The 20,052-nt window shown below is 46.3% G+C and overlaps 1 protein-coding gene and 1 long non-coding RNA gene across 3 annotated transcripts in view; one reads left to right on the top strand and one right to left on the bottom strand.

Annotated features, from left to right (window-relative positions):
- LOC149123717 (uncharacterized) overlaps positions 1-2,972 on the bottom strand; it is a 14,821-nt gene extending 11,849 nt beyond the window's left edge. Inside the window, exon 1 of the long non-coding RNA XR_016214024.1 lies at positions 2,506-2,972. This is a non-coding gene — a long non-coding RNA (uncharacterized LOC149123717). The remainder of the gene's footprint in view (positions 1-2,505) is intronic.
- SKA1 (spindle and kinetochore associated complex subunit 1) lies at positions 2,362-20,052 on the top strand. 2 transcript variants are annotated; one of them, XM_089305131.1, is made up of 8 exons: positions 2,385-2,398; positions 2,968-3,063; positions 6,431-6,544; positions 7,405-7,529; positions 9,228-9,325; positions 13,176-13,313; positions 16,860-17,029; positions 17,829-20,052. In XM_089305131.1, exons 2-8 carry the CDS (start codon positions 2,979-2,981, stop codon positions 17,975-17,977), a joined length of 879 nt encoding a protein of 292 aa, XP_089161257.1. In that variant the 5' UTR covers positions 2,385-2,398; positions 2,968-2,978; the 3' UTR covers positions 17,978-20,052. The 2 variants fall into 2 exon arrangements, with proteins under 2 accessions (XP_008259530.3, XP_089161257.1); XM_008261308.5 differs by lacking the exon at positions 6,431-6,544 and having other exon boundaries at positions 2,362-2,398.

The raw sequence follows: 20,052 nt of genomic DNA, 5'->3' as shown, positions 1-20,052 counted from the left end.
AGCCAACGCAAAGGAATACAGAACTGACAGGTGGAGATCGGCTTGCTAATACTAGGTTTCAGTGTCTGTGATTAACTGTAACTGAAGATACACACATGTCACGGTTCTGTAAGCAGTAAAGTCTTTTTGTCTTGCATAAGTCAGCTTGGACTGACTTTCTGTTATTGTAATTAAGGGAATCCTGACAAACCAGTCCTAGAAAGAAATATGAATTAAGTAGTGTGATCCAACTGTTCATTCCTGTGTCTTTTCCCATTTCTTACTCTCTTCCTGTATCAACTGTCTTTGTTTTAGACAAACATAATTCACTTTCTTTTTAAGATTTATTCTTTATTTATTTGAAAGGCAGAGTTATAGAGAGAGAGAGAAAGAGAGAGAGAGAGAGAAAACCTTATATACACTTATACACTTATATACACTCCCCAAAATGGTCGCAAAGCCGGGGCTGGGCCAGGCCGAAGCCAGGAGCTTCTTTTGGGTCTCTTATATGGGTGCAGGGGCCCAAGGACTTGGGCCATCTTCTGCTGCTTTTTCAGGAACATCAGCAGGGAGCTGGTTCAGAAGTGGAGCAGCCAGGTCTTGAACTGATGCCCATCTGGGAGGCCTGTGTCACAGGCAGAGGCTTAACTTGCTGTGCCAAAACGCCGGCCCCATCCAGTGCCTTTATGCTTTCTTGTCTGTCTTTCTCGTGGTAAACAGTCTGACAATGTTTGTCCTTGGTGCTGCAGGTTGTTTCTGTTCCTGTGCTAATCTTTCTAGAATGTTGATGTTTCAAGCCTTGTATTTTTCTGCCAGTGCTGGTTCTGGGAGGCTTTGCTACAATAGCGACCTGGGCTTGCTGGCCATGGGAGAAGTTTTAGAGGCAGCCCTGGGAAAGCAGATGGTGACAAACGGTGACATACTTCCTCTGGCCCTTTCTCTGGTCTCTGTCTCCTTCACTATAACATAGTGAGCTTATTATGTTACACAAGTCCTGTACTTCCTTACTTATTGCTATGGTTTGGCTTTGGAATTGGAAGGCTGGTTGGAACTCCACGTGGTGATGGTAAGCGGAACCTTTAAGAGGTGGAGAGCAGTGGAAGGGGGTTAGGTCACTAGAGGCACTGCTCTTGGAAGAGATGAGGATAGTTACTGTGGAACCTTAGTTCTCATGAGAGGGACAGAGAGCTGTTATTGGCCCTGCCCTGCTCCTGGCTTCCTGTTTTAGGGTCTCCTCTCTCCCTCCATGTGTCCTCCTATGCATTCCCACACTGTGAGGTCATCTGCCATGGGGCCCTCACCAGCGCAGAGATGATGACCCCCAGAACTGTGAGCTACATAAACCCGTCTCCTTTACAACTACCTGGCTTGGGGTATTTTGTCACTGTGACCCACACTTCTGTCTGGCTGTCCTGTCCACGATTAACTTCCCTATCTTCCTTCAATTTTTTAACATTTATTTCAAATGTAGATAGAAACAGAGATAATGAGCCACAGAGTGAAAACAAGGCGGAGACAGACAGACAGAGCTCCAGTCTACTGGTCCACTCTCCGAGCACCCACAATGGCCAGGGCGGGGAGCCAGAAACTCCACCCAGGTGTCCCAAGTGGGTGGCAGGGACCCAAGTACTTGCGTCATCACCTACTGCCTCCCAGGGCGTGCATTAGCAAGAAGCTAGAATTGGGAGCAGAGCCAGGTCTTGAGCCAGGCTCTCTGATATGGGATGCCAGTGGTAACCACGGTGCCAAATGCCCGCCCCACTCTTAAATTCTGTGTGCCTGTGTTTAGATTATGATGATCTGTTATTAGGTTCATGAATACTTATAATTGTATCTTGCTATATTTAATTAATATATAATTACTTTGTCTTGTGTGACATTTCTTGATTTAAAGTCTATTTTGTCTGATGTTAGCATCGCTCACAAAATTGGCTGCTTTTTTGGCATTAACCGGAGTGTTTTATAAAAAAAAATACTTAAACTCCGGTGCCACCTCCGGGGTGTCTCCGGGCACGGCCTAGACACGTCTGAAAAACCACTGTGATGGCTTACGGTTTCACCTCAGGAGCGCTGCGTGGCAGTCTGTACCAAGCCACGGCCGCCCGACCTGGGGAAGCCTGCGGCACCAGCGACACCCGCCCCAGCCTTGTCTTCCCGGAAGCCGCCCCGCCTCCCCTCGTCCAGGCTCCGCCCCGGCCCCGCCTCTCTCTGCTCCCCAGCCCCGCCCAGTGCCGGGAGGAGCTGGCAGCCGCTGAGCCCGGGCGTCAGGGGCGAGATTTGCGCCTGCGCAGCGCGCGGCGTGGCGGGCGGTTTGAATTTCACTCCCGGAGTGGCGCCCTGGGTTTCCGGGCTGCCGAAGGAGACCGGGTTGTCTACAGCTGGCGACGCACCGGGCTCTGTGCTTCCGGATCGGCGCGAGGTGGGAGTCGGGCGTTAGGGATCCTGCGCTCGAAGCAGCGCGAGGGATTGCTTGGCGGGCTGGGCGGCGCGGGGCCTCTCCTGGCCGCACCTTCGGGCTCGGTTTACCTGGAGCCGGAGCGTCGGGCGGCCGCTTCTCAGTCACCCTGGCAGCGGATGGGAGCGGGCTTCTTCCTTCCTTCCTTTCCTGACCTCAAACCCTCCCCCGGCACAGGAAAAGTCCTGCGCGGGACACCCCACCCCCTTTTTTTTGAAATTACTATGTTTCTTTAAAATGCATGTGTTTTTTAAATGCATGTGTTCTTTTAAATGCATTGTTTTTAATGTAAATTATGTAAATAGTGCCGCTGTCCTAAATCCTTAAGGAAATGCCCCAGAATGACCCCCTGGCCCTTGGTTTGTGATCGGTACTGACCGCAGAAGACTTTAGGACGAGGTCTCTGGTTAGAAACTGCGTTTTGACCAGGAGATCTGATTCACGTGCTGTTTACCATTCTTGGCTTTCGAAAGTCAACACAAATTTGGCTGCTTTTTTTTTTTAAGCAAGTGTGTTTCTATTTTTTTCTTCAGAGGCTTACAGGATGGCCTCAGAGCTGGAACAGTTATGCTCTCATGTTAATGAAAAGATTGGCAATATTAGAAAGACCCTGTCGCTGAGAAACCTTGGTAAGTAGAACAGATTGCCCGTTTCTGTATGCGCCGTGCTTCGGCTATTGGTCCACTTTGAATGCTATCTTACGCCTGGTGAAGCGAGTGTATCTTAGGAAGGTGATCTTCGATTTTGAGTAGTGATTTTTGAATATTGCAGAGGATACTAAAAACGTAAGGTATGTTGGATGATGACTAGATGTTCTTCGGACTTGAGGACTTACATTTTCTGAGACAGGTAAGCCAATGCAGGCTTGAAGGGCATGTGGTATCCATGGTTCCATCTCTAAAGGGCGACAGTAAGAGGCCAGGGTGAGTCCCAGCAGTAGCTAAGATCCACAGGGGTAGATGTAGTCCATTTCCCATCTTACAAGGACAGCCTGCTTTGAAGGAAATTTATCACTGTATTTTGCTGGGAAACAAGTACTTGAAAACGAAATAAAAATGTTTAAGACATCCATAAGCCTGGAGGTTTTAACCATCTTCGAAATTATTTTTGACATGCAGAAAAAGGATGATACAGGGAAGGTTCAGAGAAACAAATGATCGTTGTCAACTGTAAATATTGCTTAAAAAAAGGACGTGCTCTCCAGCCCTGGCTAGGAGACTTAGAGATTTATCAGCAGGCAGAGTTCCATCGGATGGGAAGATTGTGTTGAACTTTCACTGTAGTTGGTATCATGAATTGTGCATTTGTCTGCTGTCTGTTGTCATAACAGAATACCTGAGGCTGGGCACTTTCTAATGAAAAGAGGGTTTTCTAGCTCTCAGTTCTAAAGATTCAAGAGCAAGGTGCCAACGCATGCTCAGCTCTTGGAAGGGTCTTCTGGCTATATCACAACCTGGGGGAATGGTCTCAGATGGCGATGCGTGTGCGACAGAGTGGCCAGAGAGCTCCAGGCACCAGGCTTGCTCTCCAGGGAACTCACTGGGACCCCGGAGAACGACATTCATCCCTTCTGAGGGCAGTGTCCCCAGTGACCCATCTGTACCAGGCCCTTCCCTGACAGGTTCCAGCACCTCCCACCACGGCCACACTGGGCCCACACTTCCAGCCCAGGAAGCTCCGGGGGGCCAACCACATCCAGACTCTATCAAATTGACAGTTAAAATGTGTTCACATATGAAATTATAAAGTTGGATATGCCCTTTAAGATTTTGATTTTCAGTCCTTTACTGAGAACTTGTAATAAAAAGGGCTCATACAATTTACGGTCATGGTTCACACACCCTGTAGAACTGTCATTTCACACACGAGGAAGCAAATGTCTTCTCGTGAGTACTCCTTTGGGATGACAATTTCTGTGTCTTGGTTCCCTGATTAGTACTCTTTCTAATTTTGTGCTACTTTTCTTGAAAACAGTATATAAAGGACTTTAAGATTTTTAATAATTGGTCTTGTTTTGATTCTCTTTCTGAGGTCATGATTACTGTTGCATAAACAGATATAATTTGGAGATGTAGAACCAACAAACCTTGACTTCCGATGTGTCCATTAAGGCATGAGGCCTGGTGGAACAACTGGACCTATTAGATTACTACACATGGGGCTGGCACTGTGGCGTAGCGGGTAAAGCTGCCACTTGCAGTGCCAGCATCCCATAAGGGCACTGGTTCAGATCCCAGCAGCTCCACTTCTGATGTGGGTCTCGGCTATGGCCTGGGAAAGCAGTAGAAGATAGCCTAAGTCCTTGGATCCCTGCACCCACATGGGAGACCCGGAAGAAGCTCCTGGCTCCTGGCTTTGGATCGGCCTGGCTCCAGCCATTGCAGCCATCTGGGGAGTGAACCAGCAGATGGAGGACCTCTCTATCTGCCTCTGCCTCTCTCTAACTCTGCCTTTCAAATAACTAAATAAATATTTAAAAAAAAATTACTACACCTGGGACGGCCATCAGGTTGTATGTGGGGAGAACAGTTTGCTGGATTCCATGGCTTATTTAATAAAGCCGAGTAGCTGATTTGCCAGCTGTAACTTACTAGATTCACTATCAAAAATAGTGAATTTAGTGCATTGATTATCATATTACTACAGAGCAGTAAAGGAGGCCCTAATAATTAGGTGACTAAAAGTTCTTTTTTATTTATTTGAAAGGCAGAAATACAGAGAAAGAAGGTGAGCAACAGAGAGATCAATCCTGTCCTCTGGTTCACCCCCCAAATGGCCGCCAGGGCCAGGGCTGGGCCAGGCTGAAGTCAGGAGCCAGGAGCTTCTTCCAGGTGTCCCATGTAAGAGTGCAGGAACCCAAGTACTTGGGCCATCTTCCACTGCTTTCCCAGATGCATTAACAGGAGCTGGATTGGAAGTGGAGCAGCCGGGACTCAAATCAGCACCCATATGATATGCTGGCACTGCAGGCAGAGGCTTAACCATCTATGCCACATTGCCCACCCTGACTAAGAGTTCTTTGAGATATCAGTGTGTAGGGAAGAGATACCATACCCAGCAAGTTATCTAACCCTCTGAAATTATCCTTAGTAGAGATATCAGTACACTACCTATTGTCTCAACTGTTAGGAGCTGAGCTTGCTCTGTTAGACTGTACAGTATATGTATGATGAGTCATGGTTAGCGTTTGTGGGGGCTTTGCTGGTTCCAGGTACAGTGCTGAGCTCGTCTCCTGCATTCCCACTTTTCATTGCAGTAACCACATGCAGTAGGTACTACTGTCTGACTTCAGGCCAGGAGCTTCTGGTCAGTTTACTTTACTGCCTCCATAATTGACAGATATGGCCAGAGTGTGGTTTTCCTTATGTGTATCTCATTGTTCAATTTCTGGAAGTACAGATGGAAAAATTTAATTACCAGGATGTTTTTCTTTTGTACTTTTAATCTGCCCCTGACATTTTTTTGTGACTTCTTTTATTTCTAGAAAAGGGACTCTGGATTTCACATCCTTTTTTTTTAAAGACTTATTTGTTTATTTGAAAAAGCAGAATTACAGAGAGATGGAGGGACAGAGAAAGAGATCTTCCATCTTCTGGCTCACTCCTCAAATGAACACAATAGCCAGGGGTGGGCCAGGCTGAAGCCAGGAGCTTCATCCGGGTCTCCCACGTGGGTGCAGGGGCCCAAGGACTTGGGTCATTCTCCCTTGCTTTCCCAGCCACATTAGAGGGAGCCAGGTCAGAAGTGGAGTAGCTGGGACTTGAACCAGTGCCCAGGTGGGATGCCAGCATCACAAGCAGCAGCTTAACCCGCTTCACCACAACGCCAGTCCCTGCACATCCTTCTTAAGTCTCTGAAACTAGAGAAAAATGCTGGCAGGCGGAGGTGGGGTTGTGACTATGAAATCGAGCTACTTTGTGAGCGTGTGTGTTTCTGCCAGGATGCCAAGGTTATCAGCAGCCTGACTTTTTTTTTTTTTTTTTTTTTTTTTGACAGGCAGAGTGGACAGTGAGAGAGAGAGACAGGGAGAAAAGTCTTCCTTTGCCGTTGGTTCACCCTCCAACGGCCGCCGCGGCCGGCGCACCGCGCTGATCCAATGGCAGGAGCCAGGTACTTCTCCTGGTCTCCCATGGGGTGCAGGGCCCAAGTACTTGGGCCATCCTCCATTGCACTCCCTGGCCATAGCAGAGAGCTGGCGCCCTGACCGGGACTAGAACCCAGTGTGCCGGCGCTGCAGGCGGAGGATTAGCCTAGTGAGCTGCGGTGCCGGCCCAGCCTGTGACTTTTGATATTACTTTCTTTGCTTGTAGATGTATAATTACAAATGCCAAGCCAGAGTGAGTCCCAAAGAGAACTTCCTCAGTTTCACCACCACATCCTTCACACACACACACACACACACACACACACCCTGAGAACCAGTCCAAAATAGAAGCCTATCTCCCTGGCCAGTGACTAGGATTTTCCAGTCTGTATGTCATTGAAGTTACATCCTATGACAAGTTGTCCTGGCCTCATATGGAGGTCTCACTCCCAATACCTGTGTTTTGAAGCCCCAGTGCCTTGGATCTTATCCCCTTAAAATCAGTTATATTTACTTGCTGAGATGGACCACACCATTCGGTCCTCTCTTCAGACCAGAACTCCAGGAGGTCTACCCTGTTTTCCTGAAAGCTCAGCAATGCACGTCAATGGGTGTTTGTTCTCTAAGGGTTTTATTATAGTGGAGGAGTTTGCCAGAAACAAAAGACTCAGGGGACACTTTGTCCTTGCCTCTCCCCGCCTTCTCTTCCGGACTGCTTAGAAATGAAGTGTTAGGATCATCCAAGGTGACAGTCCTAGGGGCTGAAGCAGTCCTTTTGCTGCCCAAGGTGTTATTCCAACCCTCGGTTCCAAGAGTTCACATGGGTGCTTGACAGCTGTTGCTTTTCTGTGCGCTTTGTCTTCCATTTTATGTTTGTTTGTAACAGGCCAAGAACCTACCTTGAAGAATGTATTAAATAAAATAGGAGACGAGGTCTTTGCAGTAAATGAACTACTAAATAAATTGGAATTGGAAATTCAATATCAAGAACAAACCAACAGTTCCCTTAAGGTAATGTTTTTCTAATGAAGATGCAAAGTAAAAAGGCAATACATAGAAATTCCCTAATCACCAGGATTCTTTAAACTTATCATGTTCTTAGCTCTGTAAATTATTGATGGCATGGAGTGCCATTTCTGTTATTTTCCTGGCATGAAGGAGTCCGGAGCTCCACAGCTATTTCTTCCTGCTGATGGCAAATGAATTGAACTTTGCTAAGAACAAGGGTTTTCTAAATGATGCTTAGTAAGTTTTTATAAAATTGATGTAAGGCTTTTCCAGCTAAGGAAAAGCTGGGAGTTCATCCACACACACATTTTTGTTGTAAAGAAGCCTTCAGCTAATAAAAGTGCTGTGGCCTTCCTGATGGGAAAATTTCTCAATCTGTACCGTGATTACCTCACACTGTTGTTACAGCCGTCAGATGTTTACTGGGATTGAACAAGTCTGTCTCCATGGTCCCATTTTGCCTTATGATCCTTAAGGTCTGTAAAGATTTTTCAGCTATAGGAATGGGCATTATTGTGCCTTTCCTACTATTGGTGAAAATGAAATTCATGTCTATGAACATCATTCAGCTCTGCAAGAGAGATGTCATTTACTCCAAAATGGAAACCAACATTGAGATTCAATTCTGACCTATCCCAGGGTGCCCTGTGCTTGATGTGTGCCTAGGGGTTAGTCAGCTCACAGCTGATGGCTGTTTGGAAATAATGTTTACATTATTATTGGGAGCCAGATGACAGGAATCCACAGGCAGGGGATATTTTCCTTATTAAAATGTGCATGAGTCTGTAGTCCCAAGTTCTAGTGGAAGTTAAATGCAACATACACAGAGATACACACACAAAAAACAATTATACTAAAAGAGAATTACAGTGGAAGTCACTGTAAGCAGTACCTCGTGCTTGCCCCTGGGCATGCATTGTCACTGTGGCGCTGTCTCGCAGGTACTGCTGGGAACATTTGCCAAGTCAACAAAAGCAATATACCAGAATGAAAAGCATGAATCTCTCATATATTTTTTAGTTGCCTCCTAAGGTTAAAGTATTTGAGAAAGTCTTAAATCTCAACCCTCCCTGCCTTGTAACTGTAATGTGATTCAGGGTTTGTTCCCTGAAAAATCCAAGAGAGAAAAACATCACCATTTTGGGGCCAGTGTTGTGGCGCAGTGGATCAAGCTGTCATCTGCAGCCCCAGCACCCCGTATGGGCCCTGGTTTGAGTCCTGGCTTCTCCACTTCCCATCCAGCTCCCTGCTAAGGCACCCGGGAAAGCAGTGGGAGATGGCCCACGTCCTTGGGCCCCTGTATCCACCTGGGAGACCCACATGGAGTTCCAAGCTTCTGACACCTCGGCCTGGCCCAGCCCCAGCCATTTTGGCCGTTTAGGGAGTGGACCAGCAAATGGAAGAGCTCTCTCTGTCTGTAACTCTGACTTTCAAAATAAATAAATCTTAAAAAGAAAAAAAAAAAAAGAAAGAAAAATATCACCATCCAAAAGCAGCTCAGGAACCAAAGACTCTTTTTCCCCCGCCCCATGTCGCTGCATTCAACGCTTACTTCATTCTGTGTTGCCAGTTCAAACAGTTGGTGTGATGATGGTGCAGTCTCTCCTGCCCTTTGTAATGTCTTCACACGCAAGGGAGGCGGTGGGGACAGATGCTCATTAGTGAGGTTTTTATTTATTTATTTTTTCATCTTCATTTAAGGAACTCTGTGCATCTCTTGAAGAAGATTATAAAGATGTGGAACATCTCAAAGAAAACATCCCTTGCCATTTGCCTCAAGTAACCGTAACCCAGAGCTTGTAAGTATACTTAGGATTATTCTTGCTGTCTGGATTATAAAGCCATAGAAGCAAATCGCTTTTCATTCTTTGAGGTGCTTGGCAGTTTTGTCAACGACTACCCAGGTTTTCGTCCCTGAACATTAGAAACACGATTTTCCCATTTCCACCACTTTTCTTGTCCCGAGGACACTGTCGCCCCTGTGTCCCAAGGACAAGGCCCTCCTGGCTCTGTCTTTCCGTCGTCAACCTTGGCTGCGTTGGCATTTGAGGCTGGATTGTTCTTTGCTGGAAAAGAGGACATGTAGCAGTGTCCCTGGTCTCTGCCCATCAGGTAGGTACCCATAGCACCCCCGTCTCCCCAGCGTGACGGTGACAGCCATCTGCACACCTTGCCGAGCCTCTTCTGTGGGCAGCTCCCTTGATCCTTGAGAACCACTGCCTTAGTGAAGGTTAAGCCTAATGCACGTCTCTTAAAAGCAGCCGAAGGAACAAGACCCACTTTTCCCCCCTGCAACCTCCACCTGTCCCTGGCACGCCACTTGCTGATGGTGAGTGTCTGTGCTCTGCCTCCTCCCGGTCACCTGACACCTGCCTTTTAGCTGTTGTTGCCATCACACCATGACATTGATAGCTGGAAGGTCAAAATGGCTCAGAAAATCCCTCTTCTGCCCCGATCCTGCTTCTCAGATTCCGTGTTGCTTACCACCTCTTTGTTTCTGCAGCTCCGCTTCCTGCAGTGCCTCTGTGCTTCCCGAGTTGTCCCATGGCTTTGACCTAGCTGCCCCCTTTCCCTCTGCCCTCCCTTGTATCACAGGCATCTCCTGATGTGGTTTCCTCACGCTTTCTCAGCAACACTGCCAAAGCCCCCAGGTGTCCCACTCTAGCTTTGATGTGACGTCTTGCACTGGCGCTTTCACGGCATGCGAAGACTCTGTTGAGTGAGCTGTTTTCTCTCCAAACTTTGCATGCCCAAGACTGAGCTCTGGCCGTCTTGTTACCAGGCCCTGTTCTTCTGTCATCTAGGCAGAGACTTCTCATCTTCACTCTGTTAGCCATCACTTGTCCATTCTGCTTCCCTGGAGTTTTTAAAAATCTGTCTCCATTCTCCTTTCTGTTTTCATTGCCCAGCTCTGAATAGGGTCCTCCATCACCGTTTGTCTTTATAATTTCAGAGGCCCTTTGTTTTGTCTTCCAAGTATTTCCCCACTCCCATCCCTCTAGTCCTTTGCCAGCAAAGTTGTAGAGTGCCTTGGCATTATCAAGGTTCCTTGGAATTTCCTTATAAGAAGAGAAAGTTAAGTAATGGTCACAAGTGAATACTTGGAAACACAGGACATCACAGAATTTGTGCCAGGATTATAATGTGGGATGGGCATTATATACCCAGCAGGAATATGGCCAGAGAGCTCACTCTGGCCTGGCTTCAGCTCTCATGGCTTGGTCGAAGCACAACTGTTTTATAGGCTGAAATGACTGTGAGGCATTTACTTAGCACATGGTCAAGACAAGGAAGTACAGGTAACAATCAGCCAGTTGTACATTGGAGTCTGCTGTGAGGATTCATAAGGATGATGATCCCAAAGCATGGGACATTTTTATCTTGATGGCCATCTTCTGAGTCACCCTCTGTCTCTCAGGCCTGGTTGCTGTAAGGGTCTGGGGCTCAGCTGTCATCTTGGGATCTCACTTCCTATGTTTCTGAGATCCCTTTTGCTGGCTTCCATGTTGGACCTACTGTTTTCTGTATCCGACATCTTTCTTGGAGCAATCAAACCACTATTGCAACAAAGGTCTGTTCCTTCTCTGACAGCTAAACAACCTTGAAATCACAGCCTGTTTCTGGACTCACCTGCTGGTGAGCAGGAGCTATGTTTGTTGGCTTCTGCTAACAGTTGGGTGGACTGGGTCCAAGAGTAACCCGTGCTCATTGCGAGCAACTGAACTGAGTCTACAAGAGGTAGCGATGGACACAAGCAACCAACAAGACAAATTAGGATAAACAGAAGTCACAGTTGACTGAGGTTTCTAGGTTCAGGACCAGGGAAGTCAGGAAGAGAAGCTGTTCAAGAGGTTAAGTTCAAGTTTACTCACGTTGACTTTGGGGCAGCTGATGAAGATGTTTAGGATATGTTATATACTATATTATGTTTTGTGTATGTAACTGTAGGTATACAAAGTGTCTTCAAATTTCATGGAAAAACCAATATTTGAATTTTAAAATTTTTTGCACCAAAATAAACTTATTTTTGAATTCCATTTTACACAGACTTTTTATTTTTTTATTTTTATTTTTTAATTTGACAAGTAGAGTTAGTGAGAGAGAGAGACAGAGAGAAAGGTCTTCCTTCCATTGTTTCATCCCCCAAATGGCCGCTATGGCTGGAGTACGGCGATCTGAAGCCAAGAGCCAGGTGCGTCCTCCTGGTCTCCCATGTGGGTACAGGCGCCCAAGCACTTGGGCCATCCTCCACTGCCTTCCCGGGCCACAGCAGAGAGCTGGACTGGAAGAGGAGCAACCAGGACTAGAACCCAGCGCCCATATGGGATGTGGGCGCCGCAGGCGGAGGATTAGCCAAGTGAGCCATGGCACTGGCCCTACACAGACTTTCTAAAAAAGATTTAATATTTATTCATTTGAAAGGCAGAATGGTAGAGAGAAAGAGAAACACAAAGAAATCATCCATCCTCTGGTTGACTCCCTAAAATGTCTGGGATAGCCAGACTGAGCCAGGCCAAAGCTACGAGCCAGGAACTCCATCCAGGTCTCCCACACAGTTGGCAGGGACCCATGTACTTGAACCATCTTCTGCTGCCTCCCAGGATATGCAGTAGCAGGAAGTGGAATCAGAAGCAGAGTAGCTGGGACTCACACCAGCCCTCTGATATGGCATACTGGTGTCCCAAGCAGCATCTTAACCCACTGTGCCACAATACTGGCCCCTTCCAAAACATTTTTTTTTTTTTTAAGATTTTCTTTATTTATTTGAGAGGCAGAGCTACAGAGAGGGAGAGATGAGAGAAAGGTCTTCCATCCGCTGGTTCAGTCCCCAAATGGCTGGAAAGGCTGTAGCTGGGCCAGTCCAGAGCCAGGAGCTTCTTCTGGGTCTCCCACATGGGCGCAGGGGCCCAAGGACTTGGGCCATCTTCCACTGCTCTCCCAGGCCATAAACAGAGAGCTGGAAGAGGAGCACCCAAGGACACGAACCTGCACCCATGTGGGATGCCGGTGCCATAGGTGGAGGCTTAACCAGCTCCCCAAACACTTTTTTTTTTTTTTTTTTTTTTTTTTTGACAGGCAGAGTGGACAGTGAGAGAGAGAGACAGAGAGAAAGGTCTTCCTTTGCCGTTGGTTCACCCTCCAATGGCCACCGCGGCCGGCGCGCTGCGGCCGGCGCACTGCACTGATCCGATGGCAGGAGCCAGGAGCCAGGTACTTTTCCTGGTCTCCCATGGGGTGCAGGGCCCAAGCACCTGGGCCATCCTCCACTGCACTCCCGGGCCACAGCAGAGAGCTGGCCTGGAAGAGGGGCAACCGGGACAGAATCCGGAGCCCCAACCGGGACTAGAACCCGGTGTGCCGGCGCCGCTAGGCGGAGGATTAGCCTAGTGAGCCGCGGCGCTGGCCGCAACCCCCCAAACACTTTTTTAAGTACCTTTTTCTTATTGAAGATTTGAGGACTTAATTTTTCAACACTCTCTTTACTATTTAAGTCTTAACAGTGGAGGCACAGGGATAGAAAAAAATGTTGGCTATAAAATTCTAACAGGGTAAATCATGTATTTAATATTAATTATTTCTAGTTGGGAAAATGTCCAGTGTGTTGCTTTGTTCTGAGAGTGGCTTGTACACTGCACATCTCTGTTCTAGGGTTAATGGGTCCGATGTGGAACCTGAAGAGCTAGTCAAAGTTGAGGAACCTGCACCCATGAAGAAGCCCCCCAAAGAACAAAGAATTATTAAGGAAATGCCACTTGTCACTACCGATGAGTTTAATGGTGTTCCTGCGTAAGTATTTAAGATACCTTTTAATGTTCAACTCTTTAATAATCAGCATGATTGTTTGAATCAGAGCTTGATTATATTCATATTATGCTATGTTCAAATATTGATCTTTTCTAAATAGTTTTATGTTGTACTGTGAACAGGCAGGCAGTTGTTCTGGGAGATACTTGAAGTTGTGCTTTTTGTCTCGTGGAAAAACCTCTTTTCACAGAGATCCAGAGATGGCTATGTGTCTTACGTAGATCTCTCTGGGACTGTTGTGTGATACAAATTCATCCAGTTACATCTTGGAGGCAGCCACAGTTTTGCTGCAGTTTTAAGGAAATTGAGTAGGTTCCACTGATTTGGAAATCAAGAGGGAAGGTGTTGTATGTGTTGGGTTTCCATTTGTCCCTTCTACCACATACTTGTTTGAGTCTGTGCTGTGTTGGGGCCCTGTGTCACTGAGGAGAATACAGAAATGAGTGAGACAAGGTGCCTCCCCCAAAGGGGGCTCTCCAGTGCTTATTACAGATGACAGTAATGGGGAACAATTACAGAAATCCATGGTTTTAACTTTTTGTAGTTTTAGAGCTTTGCTTAACTACTGGGTTTTATGTTATACTTATTATTCATTTTTATTATAGAAATAATGCATGCTAGGAAGTGTTTAATGTCGGAAAATAAAGCTAGTTGAGAATTCTGCTCAGATAAGATAGGGTATCTGTCCAGATTTTATTGTATTTATTTTTAAAATTTTTCTTTATTTATTTGGGAGACAAGAGAGCTAGAGCACAGGCTTGTGCTCATGTACACTGGTTCACTTCCCAGAAGCCCACGGGGGCTCCTGACCAGTGCTGAAGCTGGGAGCTGGGAACGTGAGTGGCAGGAGCCCAACTTCTTGAGCCATGCCTACTGCCTCCCAGGGTCTACACTAGCTGGAAACCAGAGTCAGGAGCTGGAGCTGGGCAGCAAACCTAGGTACTCCAAGGTGAGATGCAGGCATCTTACCTGCTGAGCCAAATGCCCACCCTTATACCAGTTTTATTCCCATCAGTAGTGTATGGGTCTGGCCACCTCATAACACCCTTGCTTGCACTACCTACTGTTTTGAAAATTGTTGCTAATTAGCCACTCTGGCTATTTCACAATCCTGAGCCTAATATAATGAGGTTGACATTTCTCTTTAGGCTCTTTTTTTGTTTTGCCAACTCAATCTTTTCCACTATTGCCAGCTTTATTTTCATGAATGTTATTTGATGTTTTCATTGCACTCAGTTTGGTTTGTTGTTTGTCAGCAAACTATAGGGAAGAGTGAAAGGCTGGGAAGAATGGTGGAGTGGAAGTTTATAGAAAGGTCATCGGTGAAGAGGTGAAGAAGGAAACCAGACTAGTCCTGGTGGCTCATTCATTGTTCAACAAAGGGGTTGTTTAATGTATGAGAAAGAAAGCCAAGCGATTAGGTTAAAGAAGAATGTGCTCCAAACCTTGTCTTTTTTTTTTTTTTTTTTTTTTTTTTGACAGGCAGAGTGGACAGTGAGAGAGAGAGACAGAGAGAAAGGTCTTCCTTTGCCGTTGGTTCACCCTCCAATGGCCGCCGCGGCCGGCGCGCTGCGGCCGGCGCACCGCACCCATCCGATGGCAGGAGCCAGGATCCAGGTGCTTTTCCTGGTCTCCCATGGGGTGCAGGGCCCAAGCACCTGGGCCATCCTCCACTGCACTCCTGGGCCACAGCAGAGGGCTGGCCTGGAAGAGGGGCAACCGGGACAGAATCCGGCGCCCCGACCGGGACTAGAACCCGGTGTGCCGGCGCCGCTAGGCGGAGGATTAGCCTAGTGAGCCGCGGCGCCGGCCCTCCAAACCTTGTCTTTTAAGAATTAATACTTTGGTGAAATTTCGCTGGAAAGCAGCAGCAGAGGTGGGGGGCTGGTAGGGAGGAAATGAAGGTGCTCGCTGAGGGATTTGAAGGAATTCCGGGGTGTATTGCAGAGAGCTGCAGTGCCAAGGGCTTGGAAATTGTGGTTCAAAAAATCAAACCAGGGCACCAAAAGTGACCTTAGAGAAAAGATGAAACATGAAAATGAGTGTCTACAAATAGGAAATTCTTGTTCAAATAAATTCCTGTTTTATGTGGCAGAAATTGTGTGTAGAAAACTGCCACTCTGGGGGCCGGCGCTGTGGCGCACTAGGTTAATCCTCCGCCTGCGGCACCGGCATCCCATATGGGCGCCAGTTCTAGTCCTGGCTGCTCCACTTCCCATCCAGCTCTCTCCTATGGCCTGGGAAAGTAGAAGGTGGCCCACATGCTTGGGCCCTGCACCTGCATGGGAGACCGGGAAGAATCACCTGGCTCCTGGCTTCAGATCGGCGCAGCTCCGGTCATTGCAGCCATTTGGGGAGTGAACCAATGGAAGGAAGACCTTTCTCTCCGTCTCTCCCTCTCAGATAAATAAATAAATCTTTAAAAAAAAAAAAAAAAAGGAAAAGAAAACTGCCACTCTGAATAGAAACGAAGGACAGGGTGTAACACAATGGTTTGGTTTTGGTGTGTCCGGCCTGATCAGAATTCAGAGGCTCTGGGGGGCCTGTGGGCAGGCAAGACTCAGGCTGCAGAGGGGCCTCTAAGAGCAGAAGAGACCAAGCTGGAAAGGAGTGGGTGGGGCCGGCAGGAATGGGCGTGGCTCTGCGGATTCTCCCTGCCCGCCTTTTCTTCACGTTCTTCGCATCTCCGCCCCATCAGTTCTTTGTCTTTGTTGTCATCTTCCCTGTGGTCGTCTTTGTCAACTTTCCCCTCTGCTTTTTTTCCTCTCTGAACAGATGATAGTTCTTGCAGAAAACCAGAATTCTATGTGTTATATACTTTCTTGATATTTAAAATTTTCTTGGCTTGCAAACATTTTAAAATAAATTTATACTTTGTAGTTAGTCCATTTGACTCAGAATTTGAGAGCTTATTTTAAATTGTAGTATTTACTGTAGGAGGAGAATAGAAGTTATACATCTAGATATAACTGGAAAAGACAGGCAGTGATATTTAATTTTTCAGTTGTTGAGCTATGTCTGGCTTATTGGGAAGTTGATATAAAATTGTTCTTATAAAGGGGACTTGAGACCGGCACTATGGCATAGCTGGTTAAGCCACTGCCTGCAATGCCGGCAACCCATATGGGTGCTGGTTCGAGTCCCAGCTGCTCCACTTATGATCCAGCTCCCTCCTAATGTACTTGAGAAAGCAGTGAAGGATGGTCCAAATGCTCGGGTCCCTGCACTCATATGGGAGACCAGGAAGAATCTCCTGGCTCTTGGCTTCAGACCAGCCCAGCTCTGTCTGTTGTGACCATTTGGGGAGTGAACTAGTTGATGGAAGATCTCTCTTTCTCTCTCTGTCTCTCCCTTATACCCCCTCTGTAACTCTGACTTTCAAATGAATAAATACATCTTTTTTTTTTTTTTTAAATGGGGGGAGGACTTTATCTATTATAAAAGGTACTATGGTAAACCATTCTTCGTTTTTCAAAGAAGGTAATTTGTGTGATGATTTTTTAAAAAATGGCATATACTTTTTTACAGGTACATGAAATCCCGCTTAACCTATTGTCAAATTAATGATGTTATTAAAGAAATCAACAAGGCAGTAATTAGTAAATACAAGATCCTCCATCAACCAAAAGCATCTATGAATTCTGTGACCAGAAATCTGTATCACAGATTTATTAATGAAGAGACAAAAGATACCAAAGGTAAAATGATAGCATGTATCTGTGTATGTATCAACTGTGTTGAGTGTGTTATGAGAAGCAAAGTTAATTCTAGAAACTTCTAAATCTAGGGAGTGAATTCTCAACCAAGTGCAGTTGCCCTACCAGGGAACATTTTGCCATATCTGGAGACATTCTTGGTGGTTACAGTTGGGGTAGAGGATGCTCTTGGCATTGAATGGGTTGAGGCCACAGATGCTGCTAGAACACCCTTGAAATGCACAGGACGGCACCAAATGTATCTGGTGCTGAGAGTTATAAGCACTGCGTTAGAATCTGTTGTGGAACTACGCTCAGTGTTTTGAGAGTCAGAACAATAATGATAATGTTGATCGTGCTTGTATAGCGCTCATTGTGTTCCAGATAGAACGCTGAGCGCTTTAGTCCTCACGGTGTCCTTATTAGGGAAGGTCTTGCGATTACCCCCTTTGGCAGACTAGGCAAAGAGCTTGGCTTCTTTGTCCGAGGTTATCTTGTTAACTGATAGAGCTGCTGTGGGTGTTATTCCATGAACACTGCTTGTATTGCCTCTTGGAGTGAATTGTTCGAGAGGCATCAGCAGGTAGTTGGTGATCTAATAAACGGGGCTACAGCGCTGTAGTAAATCGCATGCAACTTTGGTTGATAGAATAATTATTGTTTTAGCAGTCATACCAGTTCTAGATTTTATTGGATGATGACAGAATGATTGATGCCTTACATACTTGTATTTACATGCATGAAAAAGAATCCTTTTGAAAGTTGACTTTATGAAAGCTTGCATTCCTACTTTTATTCTCAGGTCATTATTTTATAGTGGAAGCTGATATAAAGGAGTTCACAGCTTTGAAAGTTGACAAGAGATTTCATGTGATAATGAACATTTTACGACACTGCCGGAGGCTATCGGAGGTCCGAGGGGGCGGACTCACCCGCTATGTTATAACCTGAGGCCCTTGTGAGCTTTTGAACTGAGCAGCGGTAGAGTATGCAGGCTATCCTGGAATTGCCATATATATAATTTTGTTAGCTACTTTATTTCCTGTCTCTGTTTTGTATGAAAATACAACTTATTTTTGGATAAAGCTTATGTATTTCAGAGTTCCATTTCTTTCAGCAAATATTTAACCACCTGTCTAAGCCTCTGTACTAGGTACATAATTGAACTAAGTGGTGCTCATGTCCAGTTGTTGTGTTTAGTGAACAGTAATGAGACCCTAATGAGATGGGTGCAGTTGTGACACTGGAGGAAAAAGGTTAAGAAGATAAAATCAAGGATACTCAGGCCCTCTGGAATAAAAGGTCATTGGTGTCTAAATTCCATCAGCAGCATTGCCATCTGTGGGCAACTTCCTAGAAGTTGGATTCAGAGGCAGCTTATCCGCCTGATGATTTGTGCTTCTTGAATGTCCTGAGGGAGCAGCTTACCTGAAATGCATTTCATATAAACCAGTCTGTAAACCTCCAACTGTAATCAGAGAGTAATAAAAGAGCATTGAGCTGATGTCAAACTGTGGTAGAATAAGGAACGTGTGTTTGATCTTTGCCCCCCAGTTTCCTGTGCAGAGCTCCTGAAACCCTGGGAATGTTCTGAGTGTTGGGGGTGTACCTTTAGTTCTGGCATTTGGCCTTTGACCCCAGTTCCTGACACAGACCTCCAGAATCCCTTTGGATTTCCTGGTGTAGAGGTGTGTTCTGTTCTCATGAGGCTGCACTCGCTGGCTCCTGGAGAGCTTGAGGGTGGGCATAAAAACCCAGCTGTGATGGAAGCTTCCAACTTCAGCTTCCCTGGCCTGTCCCACCCCCTAGCGGGGGTGGGGGGGCTGGATATTGAGTTAATAATCCATCATGCCTGTGTGATGAAGGCATCAAAACCCATTCACTGTGGGGTTTGGAGCTTCTGGGCTGGTGAACATCTGGATGTCTGCAGGTGCACCCCAAATCTACAAGGACAGAGTTCCTGCCCCCAGACCCCTCTAAGACCTTGCCCTGAGAACCTCGTCATCTGACTGTTCATACATCTGAGTGCTTGAGCGCATCCTTTGTAATACAGTGGTAAATGGAAGCAAAGTGGTTCCCTGGGTTCTGTGAGTCATCCTGTTGTCAAACCTGAGGTGCCAGTGGGAACCCCTGATTTGTAGCCCAGTTGGAGAGAAGGGGGGAAACCTGGGACCCACTGGTTGTGATTGGTGTCTGAAGTGGGGGTCAGTCTGGCGAGACTGAGCCCTCAGGCGGGATCTGTTCTAACTGCAGGCAGTTGGAATCAGATTGAGCTGTATGACATCCAGCTGGTGTCCGGATATTGGATGATTGACTGATAAGGAAAAAAAATCACGCAGCTGGTGTCTGCATGTGAAGGCTGCATAGGATAAAACAGTTTTCCCCAGTGAGAGGAAACATGAAATAGCATGTGTGAGCGGGTTGAAGGTGGTCATGGGAAACGGGTTATTAGACTGCAAGATCTTAGCGTGTTTCTCTTCCACACCCGGGGAGACTGCGGTGTGTCCGTGGCGGTGCCATCTGCTGGCGGGCTTATCCCTGCAGCAGAGCGCGTCTCAGCAGGCCCTGTGGCCTGGTTACCACCTGGTCACACACTGCCTGGTAGACACTCGGATCTGCTCTTAGCCTTCCTTCCCCTAATATACATACATACATACATACATATATATATATAAATGTTTAATCTTTCATGCCTTGATCTAAGTAAAAATAATGGCATTATTCTTTGTTTTGAGTTTTGCTTGATTTTTCTCTGATTTGCTTGGTTTTTCTGTTTAAAATATTTCTTTATTAAACACCATGTCAATAAGTTGGTTTTGTTTTTGTTAAATTAATAGTGAGGTGAATGCTTCCATAGCCTTGGAAACTCATGACAAGAGCCTCGGGTGGTTACTGACACCATAAATAAGAGTGTCAATTGTTAAATCAACAACAGGAGTCACTGTGCACTTGCTCCCCATGTAAGACCTCTGTCCTTAATGTGTTGTACTATGAGAATTAACAATAAAACTAGTCTTCAAACAGTA

The sequence above is a fragment of the Oryctolagus cuniculus genome, chromosome 10 (genome assembly GCF_051225735.1).
Source record: "Oryctolagus cuniculus isolate XC-2025 breed Fujian yellow rabbit chromosome 10, ASM5122573v1, whole genome shotgun sequence".
Classification (NCBI taxonomy): Eukaryota; Metazoa; Chordata; class Mammalia; order Lagomorpha; family Leporidae; genus Oryctolagus; species Oryctolagus cuniculus.
Note: the sequence above shows the minus strand (reverse complement) of the source record. Positions and strands in the feature narration are given on the sequence as shown.

What these genes read in the sequence shown, in the direction of transcription:
- SKA1 (XM_089305131.1), top strand. Translation starts at nt 2,979, where the DNA reads ATGGCCTCAGAGCTGGAACAGTTATGCTCTCATGTTAATGAAAAGATT. An exon ending in GATCCAATGGCAGGAGCCAG is followed by an intron (nt 6,545 to 7,404) that starts GTACTTCTCCTG and finishes TGTTTGTAACAG; the next exon opens with GCCAAGAACCTACCTTGAAG. An exon ending in AAACCAACAGTTCCCTTAAG is followed by an intron (nt 7,530 to 9,227) that starts GTAATGTTTTTC and finishes TCTTCATTTAAG; the next exon opens with GAACTCTGTGCATCTCTTGA.